The sequence below is a fragment of the Staurois parvus genome, unplaced genomic scaffold (genome assembly GCF_062004578.1).
Source record: "Staurois parvus isolate SC_StPar_1 unplaced genomic scaffold, SC_StPar_1.0 ptg000004l, whole genome shotgun sequence".
NCBI lineage: Eukaryota > Metazoa > Chordata > Amphibia > Anura > Ranidae > Staurois > Staurois parvus.
The window spans coordinates 296,261-315,810 of NW_028317800.1; the positions used below are offsets into that span (position 1 = coordinate 296,261).

The 19,550-nt window shown below is 38.3% G+C and overlaps 1 protein-coding gene across 2 annotated transcripts in view; it reads left to right on the forward strand.

The window, feature by feature from the left end:
- The window catches only part of DMXL1 (Dmx like 1), a 222,789-nt gene extending 205,318 nt beyond the window's left edge, over positions 1–17,471 (forward strand). For both annotated transcript variants that reach the window (XM_089673106.1, XM_089673173.1), the window contains 5 exons: positions 3,636–3,728; positions 3,816–3,907; positions 7,632–7,684; positions 9,916–10,133; positions 15,250–17,471. In XM_089673106.1, the coding sequence (XP_089529232.1) occupies positions 3,636–3,728; positions 3,816–3,907; positions 7,632–7,684; positions 9,916–10,133; positions 15,250–15,474 (681 nt within the window). In that variant the 3' untranslated portion in view covers positions 15,475–17,471. The remainder of the gene's footprint in view (positions 1–3,635; positions 3,729–3,815; positions 3,908–7,631; positions 7,685–9,915; positions 10,134–15,249) is intronic.
- Positions 17,472–19,550: the final 2,079 nt, after the last annotated feature.

The following is a 19,550-nucleotide window of genomic DNA, read 5'->3' on the forward strand; positions in this document are numbered from 1 at the left end:
CTACTTTCCCTCTTGTATTGAACTGTATTGTTGCTGTATTGTCTCCCGTTGTATTGTAGAGCGCTGAGCAAACTGTTGGCACTATATAAATCCTGTATAATAATAATCAAATGGGTTTTTTTCAACACCCTTGAAATTCTATGAAATAGCAGTTCTTGGCACTATAAACCAACCTGAAATAAAAGGTTTGGTTGCGTTTGAAGTGGTTATGCTCTTGCAGAGTCTTGGGGGATCATCCCCAGACTTCACCAGATGGAAGAAGCAGGGCTGACCTGTAGCATTATTGATATGCTTTGGATCCTTCTGTAGGCAATCCCTTGGCATGTAGTGCAACGTGGCAGTTTGCCGCAGGGTACTCTACAGGCCCAGGGCTGTGGTCTGCCAGCGGCCAAACCTGTACTTGAAGTCCTCGGTAGGGGATATGCCCACCATGGTGGGCAAAGCCAGCATAGGGTTGAACTCTCTGTTAATCTGCCTACGGAAGCTTCAGCAGTGAGTACGGGGTGGAAGCCCTTTAAACATTCACGCCCAAGATGCCTTTCCTCTCCAACTCTCACCATGTGGTGTGTGGGTATGAGCAACCACTCTTCTGAGGGTCATTGCTGACAGCCTGGGAGCTCAGGTTTCTTTTGAAATTGGTGCCATTTTACTGTAATTGTACACTTGCACTGACACTATTACACCTGTATAACCCCCACCGCGTGCCATCGACTGTGCCTGCACATTCCTTCCCTTTCCAAAGCAGTGAAGGTTGTAAGTACCCTTCTGGGGACAATATTTCACAAACCTGGCAGACCCTTAAAGTCAGGTGGACTTGCTAGCTCAGACTTGCCTCTCACCTCTAATGGGGGTAGTAGCTTATCCACTCATGGCCCTAGTACCCTTTATTTCAACAGCTGACCCCTGTCTGACACCCTACCTTCTTCTGGCTATTCTGCTGACTCATCTGCCACACCAGATTTCTTTATTGTACAGAAAGGATTTTTTTTTTTTGTCCCTTTCGAGACCATGGATTTCATGGGTCACACCCATGCCCCTTCGATTTCCCCTGGTTTGATCTTAGGTAACATGTCTAGCTCAAGACAAAATCAAAGGACGAGATGGTAGTTGAGGAGGATCCTTCTCTTTCTAAGGAATCAGATCAAGATGACATGCCTGTAACGGAGAATTCATCCAACCTTAAATATACCATGGCTATCCTCATGGAGTCTGCTTCCCCAAAGACATCTACCATGGGGTCTTTTAAATTGCCTAAGCCAGCTAAGACTTTCCATTTCCAATTGCTGGTAGAGCCTGTCCTGTATAAGGGAACATTTTTTATGGCTCGCTCACACCATGGTGCAGAGACGTCAGTTTTTCTGTACCACTCTACAAGGGAACAACAAAATCAGTTGTTCCCTATGTGCCCTGTTCACACTACAACACTAGTATCACTTGCAGATTTTTTTTTTCTGCGCAGGAATCTGCAACGTGTATAAAACTCATTGAAGAGCACATGAAAACTGATGTCTCTGCAAGTGAATTCCACATGTCTGTTTCCATTGTTTTTTATGCACATATGGTGTGAATGAGCCCTTAAGCTTCCAAAATGCTTCATTCAGCAGAATCCTGTTAAGGAAATTTGTCTACGTAAGTGGGTAGTTTCTGTGGTAGATCTTGCCATTTCCTGTCTCAACAAGACCTTCACAACACCTTTTGAAGGACCAGGGCACACAAGAGGTTAGAGGCCTTTCTTTTCCTTGGCAGGCCCCACCATGCATCCTGTGGTTGCTTCTGTAGCAGTTTGCGAGACCACTGCTGTCTGGGCCTGAAATTCTAGTTCCATCCTCACAGATGCCTCAGTCCATGGTGAATTAGACCTTTTTACCTTTTCAGTACTGCATGAATGGCATCAAATTCCCAGGATGAGTATCCTGTCCATCATCCACATGCAGAGGATGAAATTGGCTTAAATGTTAAGTCAGCTGAGCTTAACAGCAAGAAGCAGCTTGAGCTATGGTAGTCTTTTTGCTCAGATAAAGAGGCTTCCTCCTTCCAGTGATGGAGGTGATGTGTTGTCCCTCAACAGTTGTTAGCCTTCTTGTCCCAAAAATCTAAGATGCCTGTGTTGTTTCCAGGGGCTACAAACTGGAGTCTCACTTTCTGCTGCCACCTCGTTTTGTGTTCTCAAACATTTCTCCATCCCTTTCATGGCATGCAGATTTGCTTGTTGTTAAGCAGCTTTTGTCTCAGGTCGTCATTACACCTGTACCTACAGAGGAACTCCTGGTCTCTACTCAAACCTTTTTTTACAGTTCCCAAACAGGATGAAGGAGTCTGGCCCATTCTGGGACTGTAGGCTCGACTTGTTTCTAGGGGTTCAGAAGTTCCACATGCAAAATGTGCATCTTTTTGCAGGTAAACAAATGTGCATGTGTTATTTTCTTACACTGCAGCCTGTAAAGCATTGCAAACATGATCAGCAGATTGTGGGTGCAAGGCCAGGCTCCTGCAGACTCTCAGCCAGTTGTCAGCTTTTACCTCCCATACGGGCAGACAGTTACTGAACTGCGGAAAGAATCAATGAAGTACAAGTGTGCTCACCAGTATCCTTGTAGTTCACTGAGAACTACAAGCCTTCTGCCACAGTTGCTGAAGGTACCTGTAGTTAATTCATTCACAGAACTCTAGAAACCGCTCTGCCTATATAACCACACTATTTACAAATTGTGAAGGTTGGGGGGAGACAGTCCCCTGACCGCTGTCACAGGTAGGGGGGTGAGGGGAGTGCCGGCAGGTACTGTACTGTAAATATGTTTGTTATAGGTTACAAAGTTGAACTTCTCCTTTTAAGTCAGGGGTTTCCAACATGTGTCGCATGCAGCCCAACACAAAATTGTAATGTAAATGTGTTTATACATAGCAAACACATGCAGCTGATGAAAAAAATTGACAGCGTCTCTTTACTGGACTTTTAGAAGTTTTATTTTCCCAAACAAAATATCCCACTCTTCACAATCCTGCCTTATTCATGCCATCAGTTCTCAGCAGCACCTATATTTGTGAGCAACTATTTTAAATGATGAAGCACACAAAGGGCACAATTAGAACCAAAATATCTGATGAGCACCTTGAGAAATACTACTACAGTCATTGAACGATATATTGATACATGCATTTATCAAAAACAGTGTCAGATCGTTTTATGTTGCCATCTTTTACATTTATAGTAAACAATATTACAAAAAATTAAGTTTTATTACTCAGATGACTCCATTGTCTACATCAGTGATGGTCCACCTGTGATCTGCTCGACTTTTTCTGCTCATCACCTATCCTTATTGTTAATGTGTTTCATGTGTGGCCCAAGACAATTCCTTTTCTTCCAATGTTGGCCAGGAAAGTCAAAGGTCAAGGGTTGCACACCCCAGCTTTAAGTGTTCTCAACTTTTTACATTTAATGTTTTAAGCTGACCATTGCTGATGTAACTATATTAAAAAAAAGGCTTTAGTAATACTTGAAGCTTTTCTGTTTACTGCTAAACTTATTTTTATTCTTATGTTCATTATCTGTACACATTCAATGTGTGAACAGCATAAAACTGGTAATTTAAGAAAATAACATTGTTTATCATTTTTTGCCCTGTGTTGTATAGTTTGGAGTTGTTGATGCTGATGGGTTTATCAGTCTGTATCAGACCAACTGGAAGTATAGTGCTGCTAGTGGAAGCCAGGCTAAGCCTTATTTGGTAAGGTTTTTGTTTTATTCTGTTGTAGTTTGCAACATGTAAATCTCAGTATCTGATTATCTGTATACATTTTTCTCTGCTTTACAGACCTGGCAGTGCCATAATAAAACCACCAATGACTTTGTGTTTATAAGCTCCTCTTCCCTAATAGCTACAGCTGGACAGTCAAGCGATAACAGGTAATTAATATGTAAAAATTAAGCAATGTTGGCTTAATTACAGGACACCATACATGTCTTCAAGAAAATCGGTTCCAGATAAGCTATGCTACACTACAGCAATCCTTTCTTTCATGAACCCCAGTACTGCTGATCAAGAACAATGCCTAATGTCATATAGAAAGCATGACCCTTTACTCCCTGCCCTTGCTAAACTGACGTTTTTATTCATAGTGTATTACTTTGCAAACCAGAGAACAAATGGTGACTCAGCCAGTGGTTGGTGCTGTTGAACATTACACTTTGCTAAGCCCATCTAAATGAGTCAACAGAACAAGACATTCAGACAAAAGGATTTTGGCCAAGTCCTCTTATTGTTTCAGTGTCACCACAGTGTGAAATAAATGCTTGCGATCTGTCACATGTCTACTCTGATACTCTGCAACCATGCTTTTGCACTGTAGAGAGTGAAGGAAAATATTTATTATATTTCAGCTAATATGCTGCTCATCATGCTGATTGATATTATACTATTACAAGAGGAGCATTGCATGTTTTTGTGTACGTAGCATGAAAATTGGGCACATCCCTCTACTTGTATGGGGAGTGGGATATTTGGGTGATTAACCCTGCCTACTTCTCTCCTTATATCCTGAATTCCAGACATTCCTCTATTCCAGGATGAATCTTACCCCATTAAATCTCCACACTCTGTGTCTTCTGCCTTCTCTACTCTATTTTACCTAGGTCTTTGTGTAAAGTTGCTTTACCTTGTTGTGAAGTAATTAACCTGCTTAGCTATTTACCTGCAGAAAACACTGAGACTGAACTATTTACATCAACTTCTTTATCTTGTATTAACAAATTAATCAGAAGCCCAGATCCTTGAGGCACACCACGCAACACTCTAAACAAGTGTTTATCAATTTTTTTTCAGTCAAGGCACACTTTAAAATTATGCCCAAATCAAAAAAAAATAAATTAATAGTTGTGCATATTGCAGCAGCATACACACACATGGCCCACTAATCATTAGAGGTGATTTATTCCTATAGTATCCTGGCATTTCTCTTCTCCCCATGTTTCTCTCCCTCTCTCTGCTAATGCTCCCCAGTGCTTACAGAGGGGAGGGTCAAACAAGGATGCTGTGTAGATGACCAATGTTCTCATCATCCAATGATGTCATTGGTTCTTAGGATGGAAGTGGTTGGCTGCACAGTGGCCTGGGTTGTAATGCTGCACAATAAAAAAAACTTGCAGCTCTGTGTAACAAGAAGGCAAACTTGATTCTCTTGCTGGCTTGTTGACTATTTTTGGGCAATTAGTGGTAATTTTTATGAATTTTACCAAATGCCAAGACACCCTGGGTCTTGGCACCCAGGTTGAAAAACAGCTGTTCTAAACCATTCAGAAAATATGCCATTAGGTGCTGCTTCTCTGGACACGGTCCTGTAGGCAGATTTCTATTCTTGTACAGTTAACCTTTTCCCATCCGTCCCATGTCAATAAACGTCCAGATGGGAGCGCTGCTGATTCAGGTGGGCATTTGTAAACGTCCCCCCGCATCCATTGCCCCTGTGCATGCTCCCTGGGAGTGCGCGACACTGTGATTGGTGACCTCTGTGTGAAATCCTGATTCATGTGATCACTGATTGGCCAATCAGTGATCACATGAATAGTAGTAAACAAGATGTCACTTTCTGACATTGATTACTACTTGTGAAGTCTGTGAATGATCACAGAGGTCACATGGTACAAGGCTATTCACAACAGCCTTGTACCATGTGACAAGCTGTGACCAATCACAGCTCACACAGTATTTCTCAATGGCTGCAAGAATGCAGCCAGAGAAAAGGAGAAATGATTGCTTTTACAGCCTTTATGGGTATAAAACCAATTCGTGTATAAAAAAAAAAATCTTCATCACCCCCCATAAGTAGTACAGTGTCACTATGGTGACACTGTACTGCTAGGGTGACAGTATGTTAAAAAAACCATAAATATTAAAAATACAATTACAGTGTAAAATACATTTAGAAAAAATATAATTTTTGGTTATAAACTATTTTTTTTTTTCCCTTTTACTAAAAAGATAGATGAATACATTTTGGCCAATATGTATGAAGAAAGATTATTTATTTGCAACATTTTATAAGAAAAACTTTTTTTTTGTTTTTGTTTTTTTTTAGTTTTGGACATTTTCATTTATATAGCAAAAAAAAATAAAAATCCCAGTGGTGAATAAATACCACCAAAATAAAGTTTTATCTGTCTCAAAAATATGCTAAAAACTTCATATGGGTACAGTGTTGCATGACTGCGCAATTGTCATTCAAAGTGTGATAGCACTTAAAGCTGAAAATTGGCCTGGACTGGAATGGGATGAAAGTGTCCAGACTGGAAGTGGTTAATATCACCAATGCCAAAAGACCTTAAAGCGATTTGTAAAGGAAAATTTAAAAAAAAATAACAAACATCTCTATACTTACCTGCTCTGTGCAATGTAATTTCACTGAGCTGCCCCAAACCTCCTCTTCTCAGGTCCCCCGTGAGTGACTCTGGGTCCTTCTCTCTTTTCAGTGCCCCTTATGGGAACCTGCTTGCCATGGAGGCACTTTTGTGTGCTCACTCCCAAGCCCCACTGCTGCGTCCATTGGCACAGAACCTCTTTAATCCAGTTATGTTTTTTGTTTTCTTGAGCAGCTTTTTGTAGACTTAAAGCAGACCTCCGGGCAAAAACTTCTTTACATGTCCTTGTTGTTGATTTCCTACTTTCACTGAATATGTCATCCATCTTCTGGTTCAGTCAGTAGTTGCTCTGAAATAGCCTATTCATTTTCAAATCAAACTGTTAATTCTCTTTGGTTTCCTGTCTGTAAGATCAGTGGCTGCTATGCCTCCTATTCCTCCAGCCTCTTCTTGAGTCCCCCGCAGGCACTCCAAGTTCTCTCTGCTATCAATCTGTCCAATGAGGAGGTAGACAGCAGTGAGAACCGCTGCTATTGTGCACATTCCTGGATCGGATTATGCTCAGGTAAGGGGGGCTTGGGGGATCCTGCAACAGAGAAGGGTTTTTACCTTAATGCTTAGAATGCATTAAGGTAAAAAAAATTCCTTGAGGCTTTAGAACCACTTTAATTTGATTCAGGTCCCTTCAAACACTTTATTTCAAACACTTTTTGCAAAATGAGATATACTATGACCACAGGTCATCCTTTATCCAAATTACAGCTAACTTCCTCATAGAACGTTAAAAGGTTTGTTTAGAAAGAACGATCAGTCCACTCCAGTCACTCCCAACGATTGCTCCAGTGATCCCTTGTGGCAGCTTCTGTTCTGCTGCTTCCGCTTCTACTGTCTGTATTCTACAGATTTCTCTACCATGCAGCTCACCTCCTTACGGCATGGTAAATGGTTGGTCTGGCAAGAACAGGCTTTCATAAATTCATGTTGGTTATTATGATGATACTATTTTCATTGGCAAATAGATACAATAAATAAAGCCGAGAACACGGACAATAAATACATGAGTTTTATGTTTTATTTGCAGAAACTGTGACTTAATCTTAGAGTAGAATTATTTTATACTTTTTGTTTTCTTATTTTACATTCTAGTTTGCTCATATACTGCAGTAAGTGTAGCTCTGAAAACTATCATCAGAGCAGGTTATGATGGCATTTTTAATTGTAAACTTTTTTGTTTCAAAATCTTAAGTGTTTGTTTTTCTTTGATTCATCCCTATAGAAATGTCTGTATGTGGGATACACTGGTAGCACCTGCAAACAGTTTAGTTCATGGTAAGTTAGTTTAATATTTTTATTAACATCAATTAATACACATATCTGGGGGCCTGATTTCAAATATAACACTTTATGCATAGTATGTCATTTCACTTTTTAAAATACAGCCAACAAATGTAATAGAATAACTAGTTTTCTCTTTTCTGAGGAATATAATGCCCGACACTAGATTATTTTGGCCCCTTTCACACGAAGGGTCTGATCAGGTCCACCTCTGTTTTTTAGGCAAACCTGCTCAAAGGGTCCTTTCACCCCAATGGACTGGCGGGTGTGAATGGGCTTGTGCTCATTTACATCTGCCCAATTCAGGTCCCCTAAAACAAAACGGAAGGGAAGCCATCCTCCTTCTGATCTTTTTAGCAGTCTGTAAGGGGGTAATTCTTCCCAACGACCACAAGTGTAAGACGTATTCTTCCCACTGACCATTACACTAATGTATCATGAATTGTAGATAGTCATTTTAGCAGAGGTTCCCTGAGATTGGAAAGTTATGTCAAGGGTTTCTCTGCGTTGAAAAGGTTGAGAGAGGCTAATCTAGGTGGGTCGTGTCAGAGAGCAGTCAGGTGTAAACGGACAGCGGAGTCTGTTTACTCCTGCCCCCCATAGAGAAGAGCAGGCTCTGTGAATGTCCACTTTGCATAAACTTTGTGGACGCTGATAGCTCATCCACCCGGCCTGCACTGATCACCAGGGGATCAACGGACAGATCCCCTGCTGATCAAATTGGAGTCTGCCCTGTGTGAAAGGGGTCTTTGGCGAAATCTATTTTGACATAATGAATTATGTTCTGATGCCATTGTGTCATAGATTATGCCTAGAATTCATCCCTATACCTGACTTTAAACAACATACTGTATCTCATGATAACGCCCCCCAAACACACCTCCAAGATGACCACTTCCTTGCTAAAGAAGCTGAGGGTAAAGGTGATGGACTGGCCAAGCATGTCTCCAGACCTAAACCTTATTGAGCATCTGTGGTGCATCCTCAAAACGGAAGGTGGAGGAGTGCAAGGTCTCTAACCTCCAGCAATCTCTGGTGAACCCCATGCACAAGAGGGTTAAGGCAGTGCTGGAAAATAATGGTGGCCACACAAAATATTGACACTTTGGGCCCAATTTGGACATTTTTACTTAGGGGTGTACTCACTTTTGTTGCCAGTGGTTTAGACAGTAATGGCTGGGTGTTGAGTTATTTTGAGGGGACAGCAAATTTACACTGTTATATAAGCTGTACACTCACTTCTTTACATTGTAGCAAAGTGTCATTTCTTCAGTGTTGTCACATGAAAAGATAGAATCAAATATTTACAAAAATGTGAGGGGTGTATTCATTTCTGTGAGATACTGTAAATAAGCATTATTTTTCTATTCACCATACCTGATTTTTACACTTACTTTGTCCCTGTTTGCGGTGATTCTGTGTTGGTCCCTACAGTCCCATTTTTGCATAGAGAATGCTGGCCTGATGCCAATAGTCAATCAGGCTATATCAGCTGCATACCTATGCATCTTAAATCTACACTCCCCTTCAAAGTTGGCCAGCATGACATGCTTATATTCTGTAACACTTTGCGCAAACCAGGTTATAACACTCACAGAAAACAGCCACAACTGGTCTCTTGCAGGAAATTTGAATATTGAATTTAATCTATTTAATTATAATTGCGAAGGCTTACCTTTAGCTTTCCTTTGGGGGGGATCATTCGCCTCAGACAAAGACTAGTTGGACAAACCGCATATACACAGAGGGATGTGACATCATCAATGGGCTTTGTGATGACTAGCAGTTGTGCAGCTTTGAAAATTCTTGCAGGGATGTTGTCACTGGAGTCCTTCACAATATAAGAAGCCAGCATGTGATTCAAATTGGCAGTAACCCTGCAGAATTAACATCGGTTATATGTGCAGCTAGCCTTAATGTTAAAGCTTAGTTGTATTATTCAGCTACAGCTAGTAGGCCATAATGCAATATGTGACCCTTGTATCAGTCTAACCCCACAGGGTGCCAAAATGATATACATTATATAATTGTTTTTTTTTATGAAAATACATATTACATAGACAGCACATGGGCATTGGTATGAAATTATATTTGTCACACTTGGCTGCATCAGTATAGGTTCTGTTAAACTTGTGATTTGAGTGGACAGTGGGGAGCATCCCCATTTCTACGAGTGCTGCTCAGTGGAATAAAAAAGTTTATTATCGTTTCATCTCAATTTGCAGCCTTTACTTGTCATGACAGTGGAGCAACTGTGGTTGCTTATGCTCCAAAGAATCAGCTCCTAATATCTGGAGGCAGGAAAGGATTCACATGTTTGTTTGACTTGCGTCAGAGACAACAGAGGCATGTTTTCCAGAGCCATGATTCTGCTGTGAAGGCCATTGCTGTAGACACAACAGAGGAATATTTCATTACAGGATCTGCAGAAGGAAACATTAAGGTAAGTGTCTGTTCTTAGGTTCTGTAGACATTAAAAACCTTTGCTTGATCACTCACATTTTTATTTTGAGACTAAAAGTATTCAAATGTATTTTGCCCAAAACAAAATAACATTTTCTCCTTGATCTTATTAGTGTGTGTATGTGTGTGTGTGTGTATATATATATATATATATATATATATATATATATATATATATATATATATATATATATATATATATATATATATAATTTTGTACTGTAAAAATTATACTTTGATGATTATAAATATATATATAGTGCAGCGCTAAAAATAACAAACAGAAAATTTGATCTAAAAAATTTGATCTGAAAAGTTCGATCTGAAATTGGTAATCAAATGTTCATTAAATCATCAATGTAATAAATTGGACACAGCTATGAAGAATCCGGAACAAATGGCAGAAATGCGCACTCACCGACCGCGCATATGAAATGCGCATATGTGTATTAAATTCCACAGAATGTCGATCTCCCTCAGGAAGGAGTGTTACCAAGCGATGGTCAGCTGGGCTCACAGAACCTCCTAAGGATCGGAATGGGTCGGCCGGATAAAAGGCTCCAGATAAAGGCTTCCCTCTTCTGGATAAAGTTGGAAGCTGTGTCTGTATGGGCACTGATGCCAGAAAGTAATAGATGGTCTAATTTCTGCTGCTCCAGCTTCCTTTTATTATGACTCTCTTTCTTCATTTCTTGGAGAAGAGTTACATGCCCATCTTTCAGCTCTCCAAACAGGACATTTCCTATGCGCGGTCGGTGAGTGCGCATTTCTGCCATTTGTTCCGGATTCTTCATAGCTGTGTCCAATTTATTACATTGATCATTTAATGAACATTTGATTACCAATTTCAGATCGAACTTTTCAGATCAAATTTTTTAGATCGAATTTTCTGTTTGTTATTTTTAGCGCTGCACTATATATATTTATTTTTACTTAAGGCTGTTGTGATCTCCTTTTGTGCTATTAGCTGCTTAGTTTACCGTTATACAAGAAGCGCTCACCACATCTTTTATACTTTGATGATTGGTTGCTATGGACATCAAGAAATGTTCTTGTTTGGCAGATCTTTCATATGTAAGCCCCATCATGTTCAAAGGGTTTTTCTGTAGTAACAAAGCTTAAAGTTATAGTTTATTTGCAAAATAACAAAAATCAGGGTGGAGTGCAATTAGATACGCCTGAAGAATCTGTTAATGTTTAACAAAATATACTGTTTTATGTTTCCCATATTAGGTGAAGGTTTAGGTTTAAAAATATAAATGCCATTTTTGTTTAGATAACTGCAAAAACACTTCATATCACTTGTAGAATTTAAAGGGGATTTTCTGCTTCAACCATAGATGAATACATTCTCCTCTTGACCCAGAATGCACATTTCTGCAGTTATTTTCCTGCTGCCATGCTGGAAAACCCTCAACCTCCCATAAATGTAAAGGATGGCAATAAATTGCTGCAGAGAGTTACCAACATCTAATTTGTTATTGAGTGAGGTATCTGGGTGGTGAAAAGTGTGTTAGGTACCAAGACTGCTAACACATGAATCTATGCATTTTTGTACCTTGTTACAGTGCTTTCTACGTTTTTTTAGTGTTACATCATGGAAATAAAATGGATTTAAATAAGGGTTTGTAACAGATTTGCCCAATATGGACTACACTAGTAAAGTGGAAATCAAGCAACACAGTTATAAAAAAATATTACAAATGATTAACTAAAACAAAAACTGAACAGTATTAAATGCATAAGCATGTACTCTATTAATCCCCTGAAATCTAGTACAACCATCTGGCATTTAAAGTTACATAATTACATGTGTGGCACCCTTTTGTGGTTAATGTGTTGCATGGTCTCAAAATTAACACTTGTTTTTGAAAGGTCCCAGGGTTAGTTGGGGCTTGTTCACCTTAACTGTGCTACAGCGTTGGCACATTATGCACCCTTTGAATGGCTCCCATCACACATCCATAATGCACCTGAATTGCAGTATGCCACAGCACACCACAATACATGATGTTCAAAACAATGTAGCTGGACCTAAATTATTTGAGGTACTTTACAGCCCATTCTTTTTGAATGAGCTGCCTAATATAGCGAGCTGCAGTATACCTTAATACGCAAACCCTCCAACATGACCTCTCTCAATCAAAATGTAATTAAAATGGCAGCTAGATGCTTGTTAGCAGAGGGTTCTGTACCTGAATTGCATAGGTAATGTTTGAGGATCTCTATCCTTGAACATCCTTGAAGCACTGCTAAATCCATTGTTGCAATATGGAAACCTTATGACACAACCAACTCCTAGAGAAGACTTTTCACAAAATGTGAGAGATGGCCTCCTGGGTAAGGAGGATATTAGTAAGAGGAGCAATTAGGAGGCCAGTGATAACGCTGAGACAACTTTTCCACAATTTCTACATTTTGTTGTGGTGGTTTATGTAAGGATATTTTTATCTATAAAGGGCGTGTCCCTTTCCCTTAGATGAAATATTACAGTGCCTCCAGCCGTTAAAATACGGCAAATATTTAGTAAACCAATAATTTGGACACTTTGATAATTTGATCACCACTTATTATTATACCTTGAATTCTTTTAGCCAATATGATTTCGTACCATACACACAAAATTTGCCTTATAATAGATAAATATAAAAATTTATTTATGTACAAAAATTATATATATATTAACACAAAACGCAAAAGACTGGTGATAAATGAATATTGGTACACACAATCAAAGATATAACCTACCAATGTAAGACACACTAATCAAGTTTCTAACTAATTACATCAATTACAATTTTTAAATGATATGATTATTTATTAAATTTATTAATAATTAATAATTTCGAATATCTCAAAGGTTATATTCTCACACGCCGTGGCCATAGGATTGCAAGAAGTAAGCCCTTGATATGTGATACTCTGGTTATTAATATTCAATAAATTATGAAATATGAAAAAATTTATAATATGGCAATAAACAATTTTTAACAGTAACACAGTATCTTTCTACATATATCTAACTACCCAATATTGTTATGATACACTGAGGTAATTTTATGATTCCACACAACAGAGAAAATAATTAATACAAAAATCAAATAAATATCTCACCACACCCGGACGTCAGACTAGGCAACTCTCCCGTGGATTTAGCTGGCAGTGGAACGCCTTTAGACTGATATATAGGGCAAGTGAAAGATTCTCAGTAGGGGAGAATGTAGGAGGTTATAAGATTAGAGGTTTAAAGTTTTAAGAAGTTTGAAAAGATGGAAGAGTAATTATTTCAGCAGAGATCTTCTTCAGATGTCAGGTCTTTCCATGAGGTCTTTATGAGGGTTCTCCCTTTTCTTAAAGCACATGGGCTTTTATATCCACTAGTCCATTGTTCTAAGATACCTTCCCACCAGGCTTCCTGATTGGCTAGTTGAGAAATGTGTGTACATAAGCTATTTCTCACCTGCCCGCCAGGTGGCGGTCATGTATCACAGAACAATGTGAGCATTTGAGATGACTCATACCTTGGGTGGAATCTTCAGGTAATTTCAGGAATAAAATATACGGCTCTATCCAGATATAGCAGTGATACCTATATTATTCTAAATAGGGACCATGGAATATAGGTGTATATTCGGTTATTCCTCCTTGAAGTACCATCCTGTTTGTTTCCTGATAAGACATGTAACTAATGCTAGTCTATAATACATCTTACTTCCCATCATCTCAATACTCAAATTAGTGATATATAGTTCCCATTGCTGAGTATTTAGTGGTGTTTAAAATCTATAACATCTTATTTATGATATGTTTTTGTAGTATATTTTTGTCATGATATACAGTGAACTTTTAAACTTAAATGTCCTGAATTTCACCCCTTTGTTTCAGAATCAACATTTTCTCTGTGTAGGGAAAAAACTCTCTATTTGCATGGCCCTTGTATTGGGCTCATGGTAAACAATTGTTAATGCTTTCACCCTTGGTGAACAATAGTATATGGTAATAGTTTCAGAGGTCTGTTGGTTCATCACACTCTACAAGGTTTGGGTAAGCTCTCAGACAATCAGTTTGGTTCCTCTATTGTCATGTCCAGACCTTGTATATGTTTACCTGCTTATTAAAGTCTGAATAATGGTGTTTGATCACCTGTAGAACTTCAAAATAGTATTGTCTCTAGGAGGAAAGAAAAACAATCCCTTTACCCATTACATTTCTCTAGCTAGATGGTTCAACCAAGACAAAATTAACTCTTAGCATCCGGCTATTGCTGAGCTGTTTGCCATATAATATTATGTCTTGATAAAAGTCATATTTTTGAGACATGATTCAAAAGCCCACAACAATTTATAAAAGAGTGAAATAAAAAAGAAACTCATAATGAAGGGTTTGATTTCAAGTATTTGAAAATGGCAAAAATGTAAAAACAATACTCTGGGCTCACTGAAGTTTTTGAACGCATCACATAATGCTGACGCTACTCATCACCCTGACAACTCTATCCCATAGTAGTAGCATCATGTTGTAAGGGTGTTTTCCATTGGCAGGTCAAAAACTAGTCAAGTTTGAGGGCAAGATGGATAGACAAATGGAGGCCAATTTTAGAGGAAGACCTGTAGGGCGCCATTTTTGATAATTTTCTATAAATGCTTTTTGCTTGGTTTAAATGGTTCTGTATGTTGTGTAAATCATCATATTTTAAAAATCATTTAAATACATGTTATTTCCACATTATACTATAAATGTTAAACGTTACAAGGAGGGACAAATACTTATGTAAAACACTGTATAACGTATCTAGTTAAAAACCTATAAATTACAATGTAGTAATTCTAGCACGTTTGAAAACAATTTGTGACTTACTTTAAATCAAAAATAGTGCGCTTTTCTAATTATAGCCAGACCTTGCTTCCCTGCGGGCTTAGTTGGCAGCAGTGATATTACGGACCCGTGAAAGTAACTTTTCAGTGTAAGACTGATGACATCACCCTAGATTTTTGGCCAGTTCAGATATTTTACAGTGATATGGAGAATCATCCCTCCTATTTATATTTAGCTTTTGTCTGTAAGTGGTTTTTAACCATAATTTGTTTTCCTTGTAGATCTGGAGCGTTACAAATTTCACATTGTTGCACACTTTCCTCAATGAACATGCAAGACAGTCCCTCTTCAGGAATATTGGAACAGGGGTGATGCAGATAGAGACAGGACCAGCCAACTACATCTTTTCATGTGGAGCTGATGGCACTGTCAAAATGAGAATATTACCGGATCGTTTTAGTACAATAAACAACCCTCTGAGAAACGATGTCAAATTTTTCCTTTGAGTTACCATATTGTATTGTTTAACCCCTGTGAACACTGGAGTGGTTTTACAATGCTTTGTCCTGCACTAGCACTGAAAGTGGATTAAACTTTATGTATGTAAGTGAGAGGTGGCCGACGGGTGAATTGTGCAATGCTTTACAGATGTGCCACTAAGATAATGCTTTACGCAGTTTGTATTTATTTTTGTGATTTATATTTCTTTTGCCCTTGAAGCACTGATGCCTTAAATATGATTAACATGATCATTCATCTATTGAATGCTATGTTGCCTAAAATAGGAAAATTGATAAATATGTAAAATGATATATACATATATTCATACATACTTGTACCGCTGCTGTTTTCTTGATTTCGTTTTTTTTTTTTTTTTTTAAACAATTTTTTTTCCCATTTTTAAAACTCTTTAAAAATCTGCACACTTAGAAAATATTTTATTGGTATGTGTATAAAATTTGAAATTTATGATTTAATTATCATAATGTTATATATACTTAAATGAAGATAAATTATATTTTAGAACAGTTTAAAGGTCATTTAAAAAAAACGTAGTTTCTGTATTTAGGTAGATTTACCTATATTAGAGTGAGTTCTGGTATAAAAAGAAATGGCTTTTTTTGCCTGACTTTTTAGCATATGGTCTTTGATGCACTTAACTATGTTACAGTGACGCATCTCTACAGGATATACTTTCATATTGTGAGGTTTATAGACTTCAGATAGAGATATACTTTTTTTTTTTTTTGCCAAACTGTAGATTCAGTAAATATTATGACCAAATACTAAAAGCACAAGAAATCTAAACTTTTTACTGCTTTTGTTTTTTTTTTTTTTAATTTAACATGTATATTCTTTACTACACGCTAAATAACAAGTTTAACGTTTGTCATCCTACTTCTTGATATGTTATAGCTAAAAGCTTAGACTGACCCCTTGGAATCAATGGTTACTGGCTATTGTAAAATAAAATGCACGTCAAAGGGATTTTTTTTAGATTTTCCTTCTTTGTCTCTGTGAAATGTCCCTGCACAGCATGTGGTTATGTTCAGAGAATGGCAGTATCATTATGAGGGTAGCCATTGACTTTTGAGGTATACTGATCTCTTCTGAGAAGGCAAATTGTTGAGAAGGAAAAGGAGGGCTGCATCACAGTATGTATGTGATTCTCCTACAACTTTTTGTTGTTCCCAGCATGCTATGGAAATTAGGTGTTCTTTGACTTTCAGTGGCTACACCTTCCATACTTTGCCTGCCCTTGTAATGTATGTAGACCACTCCCACCCTGTCGGCGAGCTTATTTAATGCAGTTGGGAGGCTGATTTCCACCCTTCTGTTCCAATGAAAAGCAGCTGTACATTCTTAGGGGCGGTTCACTCTGCAAGAATGGGAGAAAGTTATTCTTCAGAGGAAATATAGTACAGCACCATTCACACATGCCGCATGTCCAAAAAAATTCCCCTAAATAAGCTAAAAATAGTCCCTTGATGTATGTATTTTCATTAGCCAAGTATGGACAGTGTCATGACTTTAGCAATAACATATACTGTATATAGCTACAATAAGACAGCTGACATTGAAGATACATTTGAAGGCATATGAATGCTTATAGGTGACTTTTATAACATTCTCAGGACTTGGGATTTTTTTTTTTTTAATTCCACTAAGGATGACTTTGTAAATTGTATTTTCATTGTTTGAAGTACTTTGACAGCCACAATATCCCAAATTTAAGTCTTTAAAGAGGTGCAATAACTTGAATAGTAGCTAATGTTCCGCAGTAGAGGATAGCATTAAGTGTAGTTTTAACGCTACAAAACAACTGACCTTAACTGTGTTAATCGACTGTTTTTAAGCCTACAAGTTAGTATAGATTGCCACAATTATTACTAAACAATGGGAACAATCATGTGTTTTGTTTTCAGAGTTTCTAATGAACCATAAAAAATGTGATTTGTCATGTACTAAGTAAAACATCTTTTCAATAAAAGTAGAGACCATACAGTTTGGCTTTTACAGTGTTGCCTTTAGACTCCAATGTTCTGACATTTTATCCGTAAAGCCCAATGCTTGCCCAAAATGTATATTTTCATGCATAAATTGTTAGAGCCTCTGTCAGTTTTATATTTGTTTCCCTGTTGGGGAGATTTCCCCTTCTTGCTGTCTGGACAGGAAGTGGTGAATAGTCGTACCAACCAGGGCATAGACTTGAACACAGATTTAGACCTTCTGGCAATGTTTTTATTGCAGTCTGTGCTTTTCTGTCCGGGATGACAACTGCTTCCCCCTATTTTATGTTCATGTGTCACAGGGACAGCAAGTGAGGAAAATTCTTCCTAGTGAAGTGACAGACTGAAATAAACAACTAGAAAAACATTTCTGTCCCCACTCTATGTTGTGGACAGTTATATTGCTGCCTTTGCCTTCAGAAGGTTTGGTCACATTTAAGTGGTGTTAAACCCTAAAGCAAACATTTATTATTTTGCAACTCACTAATTCTTAGATGTGATGGATGCATTAGATTTATTTTTTAGGCTTTATTTTCACCTGGTGATCTAGGCAGTAAGTCTTTTTTTCAACAGAACAAGCTATCCTGCAGATGTAGCAGTTAGAGGGTTGAGACAAACCATTTAGCACTGACAGGTGCTTGCAATGACCAACTTTTATTTATGTAAAACCTTTATCCCAAAAGGAGAAAAACTGTTGCTTTAACTGCTTATGTGTTAGTTGAAGTTTGGCTTCAGCTTGTTCGCATATCTAAATCTGCTAGTTCATCTAACATTTCCCTCCCCCAAACTGATGATGCTGCTGTCCAAAGGTGTCTCTGTTGCTCCTTTCTAGAGTCTAAGCACCTTAATACAGGAGATGTGTTACTTGCCAGATCACCAGGTGAAAACAGAAGGGAAATAGCTTAAAAAGAAAACTAATACAGCCACCACATCTAAGGGTAGGTAAGCTGCAATATACACTCAGAGGCCAGTTTATTAGGTACACCTGTTCAATTGCTTGGTAACCCAAATTGCTATTCAGCCAATCACATGGCAGCAACTCAATGCATTTAGGCATCTAGATGTGGTGAAGACAACTTGCTTAAGTTCAAACCAAGCATCAGAATGGGCAGGAAAGGGGATTTAAGTGACATTGAAGGAGACATGGTGGTTGGTGCCAGACAAGATGGTCTGAGTATTTAAAAAACTGCTGATCTACTGAGATTTTTACGCACAAACATCTCTAGGGTTTACAGAGAATGGTCTGAAAAAGAGAAAATATCCAGTGAGTGGCAGTTTTGGGGATAAAAATGCTTTGTTGATGTCAGAGGAGAATGGGCAGATTGGTTCAAAATGGCAACAGTGTCTCAAATAACCACTAGTTACAAACAAGGTATGCATAATACCATCTCTGCACATACAACTCGTCAAACCTCGAAGAAGATGAGCTACAGCACCAGAAGACCAAACCAGGTGCCACTCCTATCAGCTAAGAACAGGGAACAGAGGCTACAATTTGCACAGGCTCACCAAAATTGGACAATAGAAGATTGGAAAAATGTTGCCTGGTCTGATGAATCTCGATTTCAGCTGTGACATTCAGATGGTAGAGTCAGAATTTGGCATAAACAACATGGAAGAATGGATCCATCCTGCGTTGTACCAACGGTTCATGGATGTGCAGCCAACTAATCTTCAGCAACTGCGTGATGCTATCATGTCAACATGGACCAAAATCTCTGAGGAATGTTTCCAATACCTTGTTGAATCTATACCATGAAGAATTAGGCAGTTCTGAAGGCAATGGTGGGTCCAACCTGGTACTAGCAAGGTGTACCTAATAAAGTGGCTGGTGAGTGTATTACATTTTTGGTTTTGAGTTTAACCATTTCAATACCGTGCAATTTTCCCCCTTCCTGCCCAGGCCATTTTTCAGGTTTCAGCGCTCTCACGCTTTGAATGACAATTGCGCGGTCATACAACACTGTACCCAAACTAAAATTTTATCATTTTCTTCACACAACTAGAGCTTTCTTTTGGTGGTATTTAATCACCGCTGGGGTTTTTATTTTTTGCTAAATTAACAAAAAAAG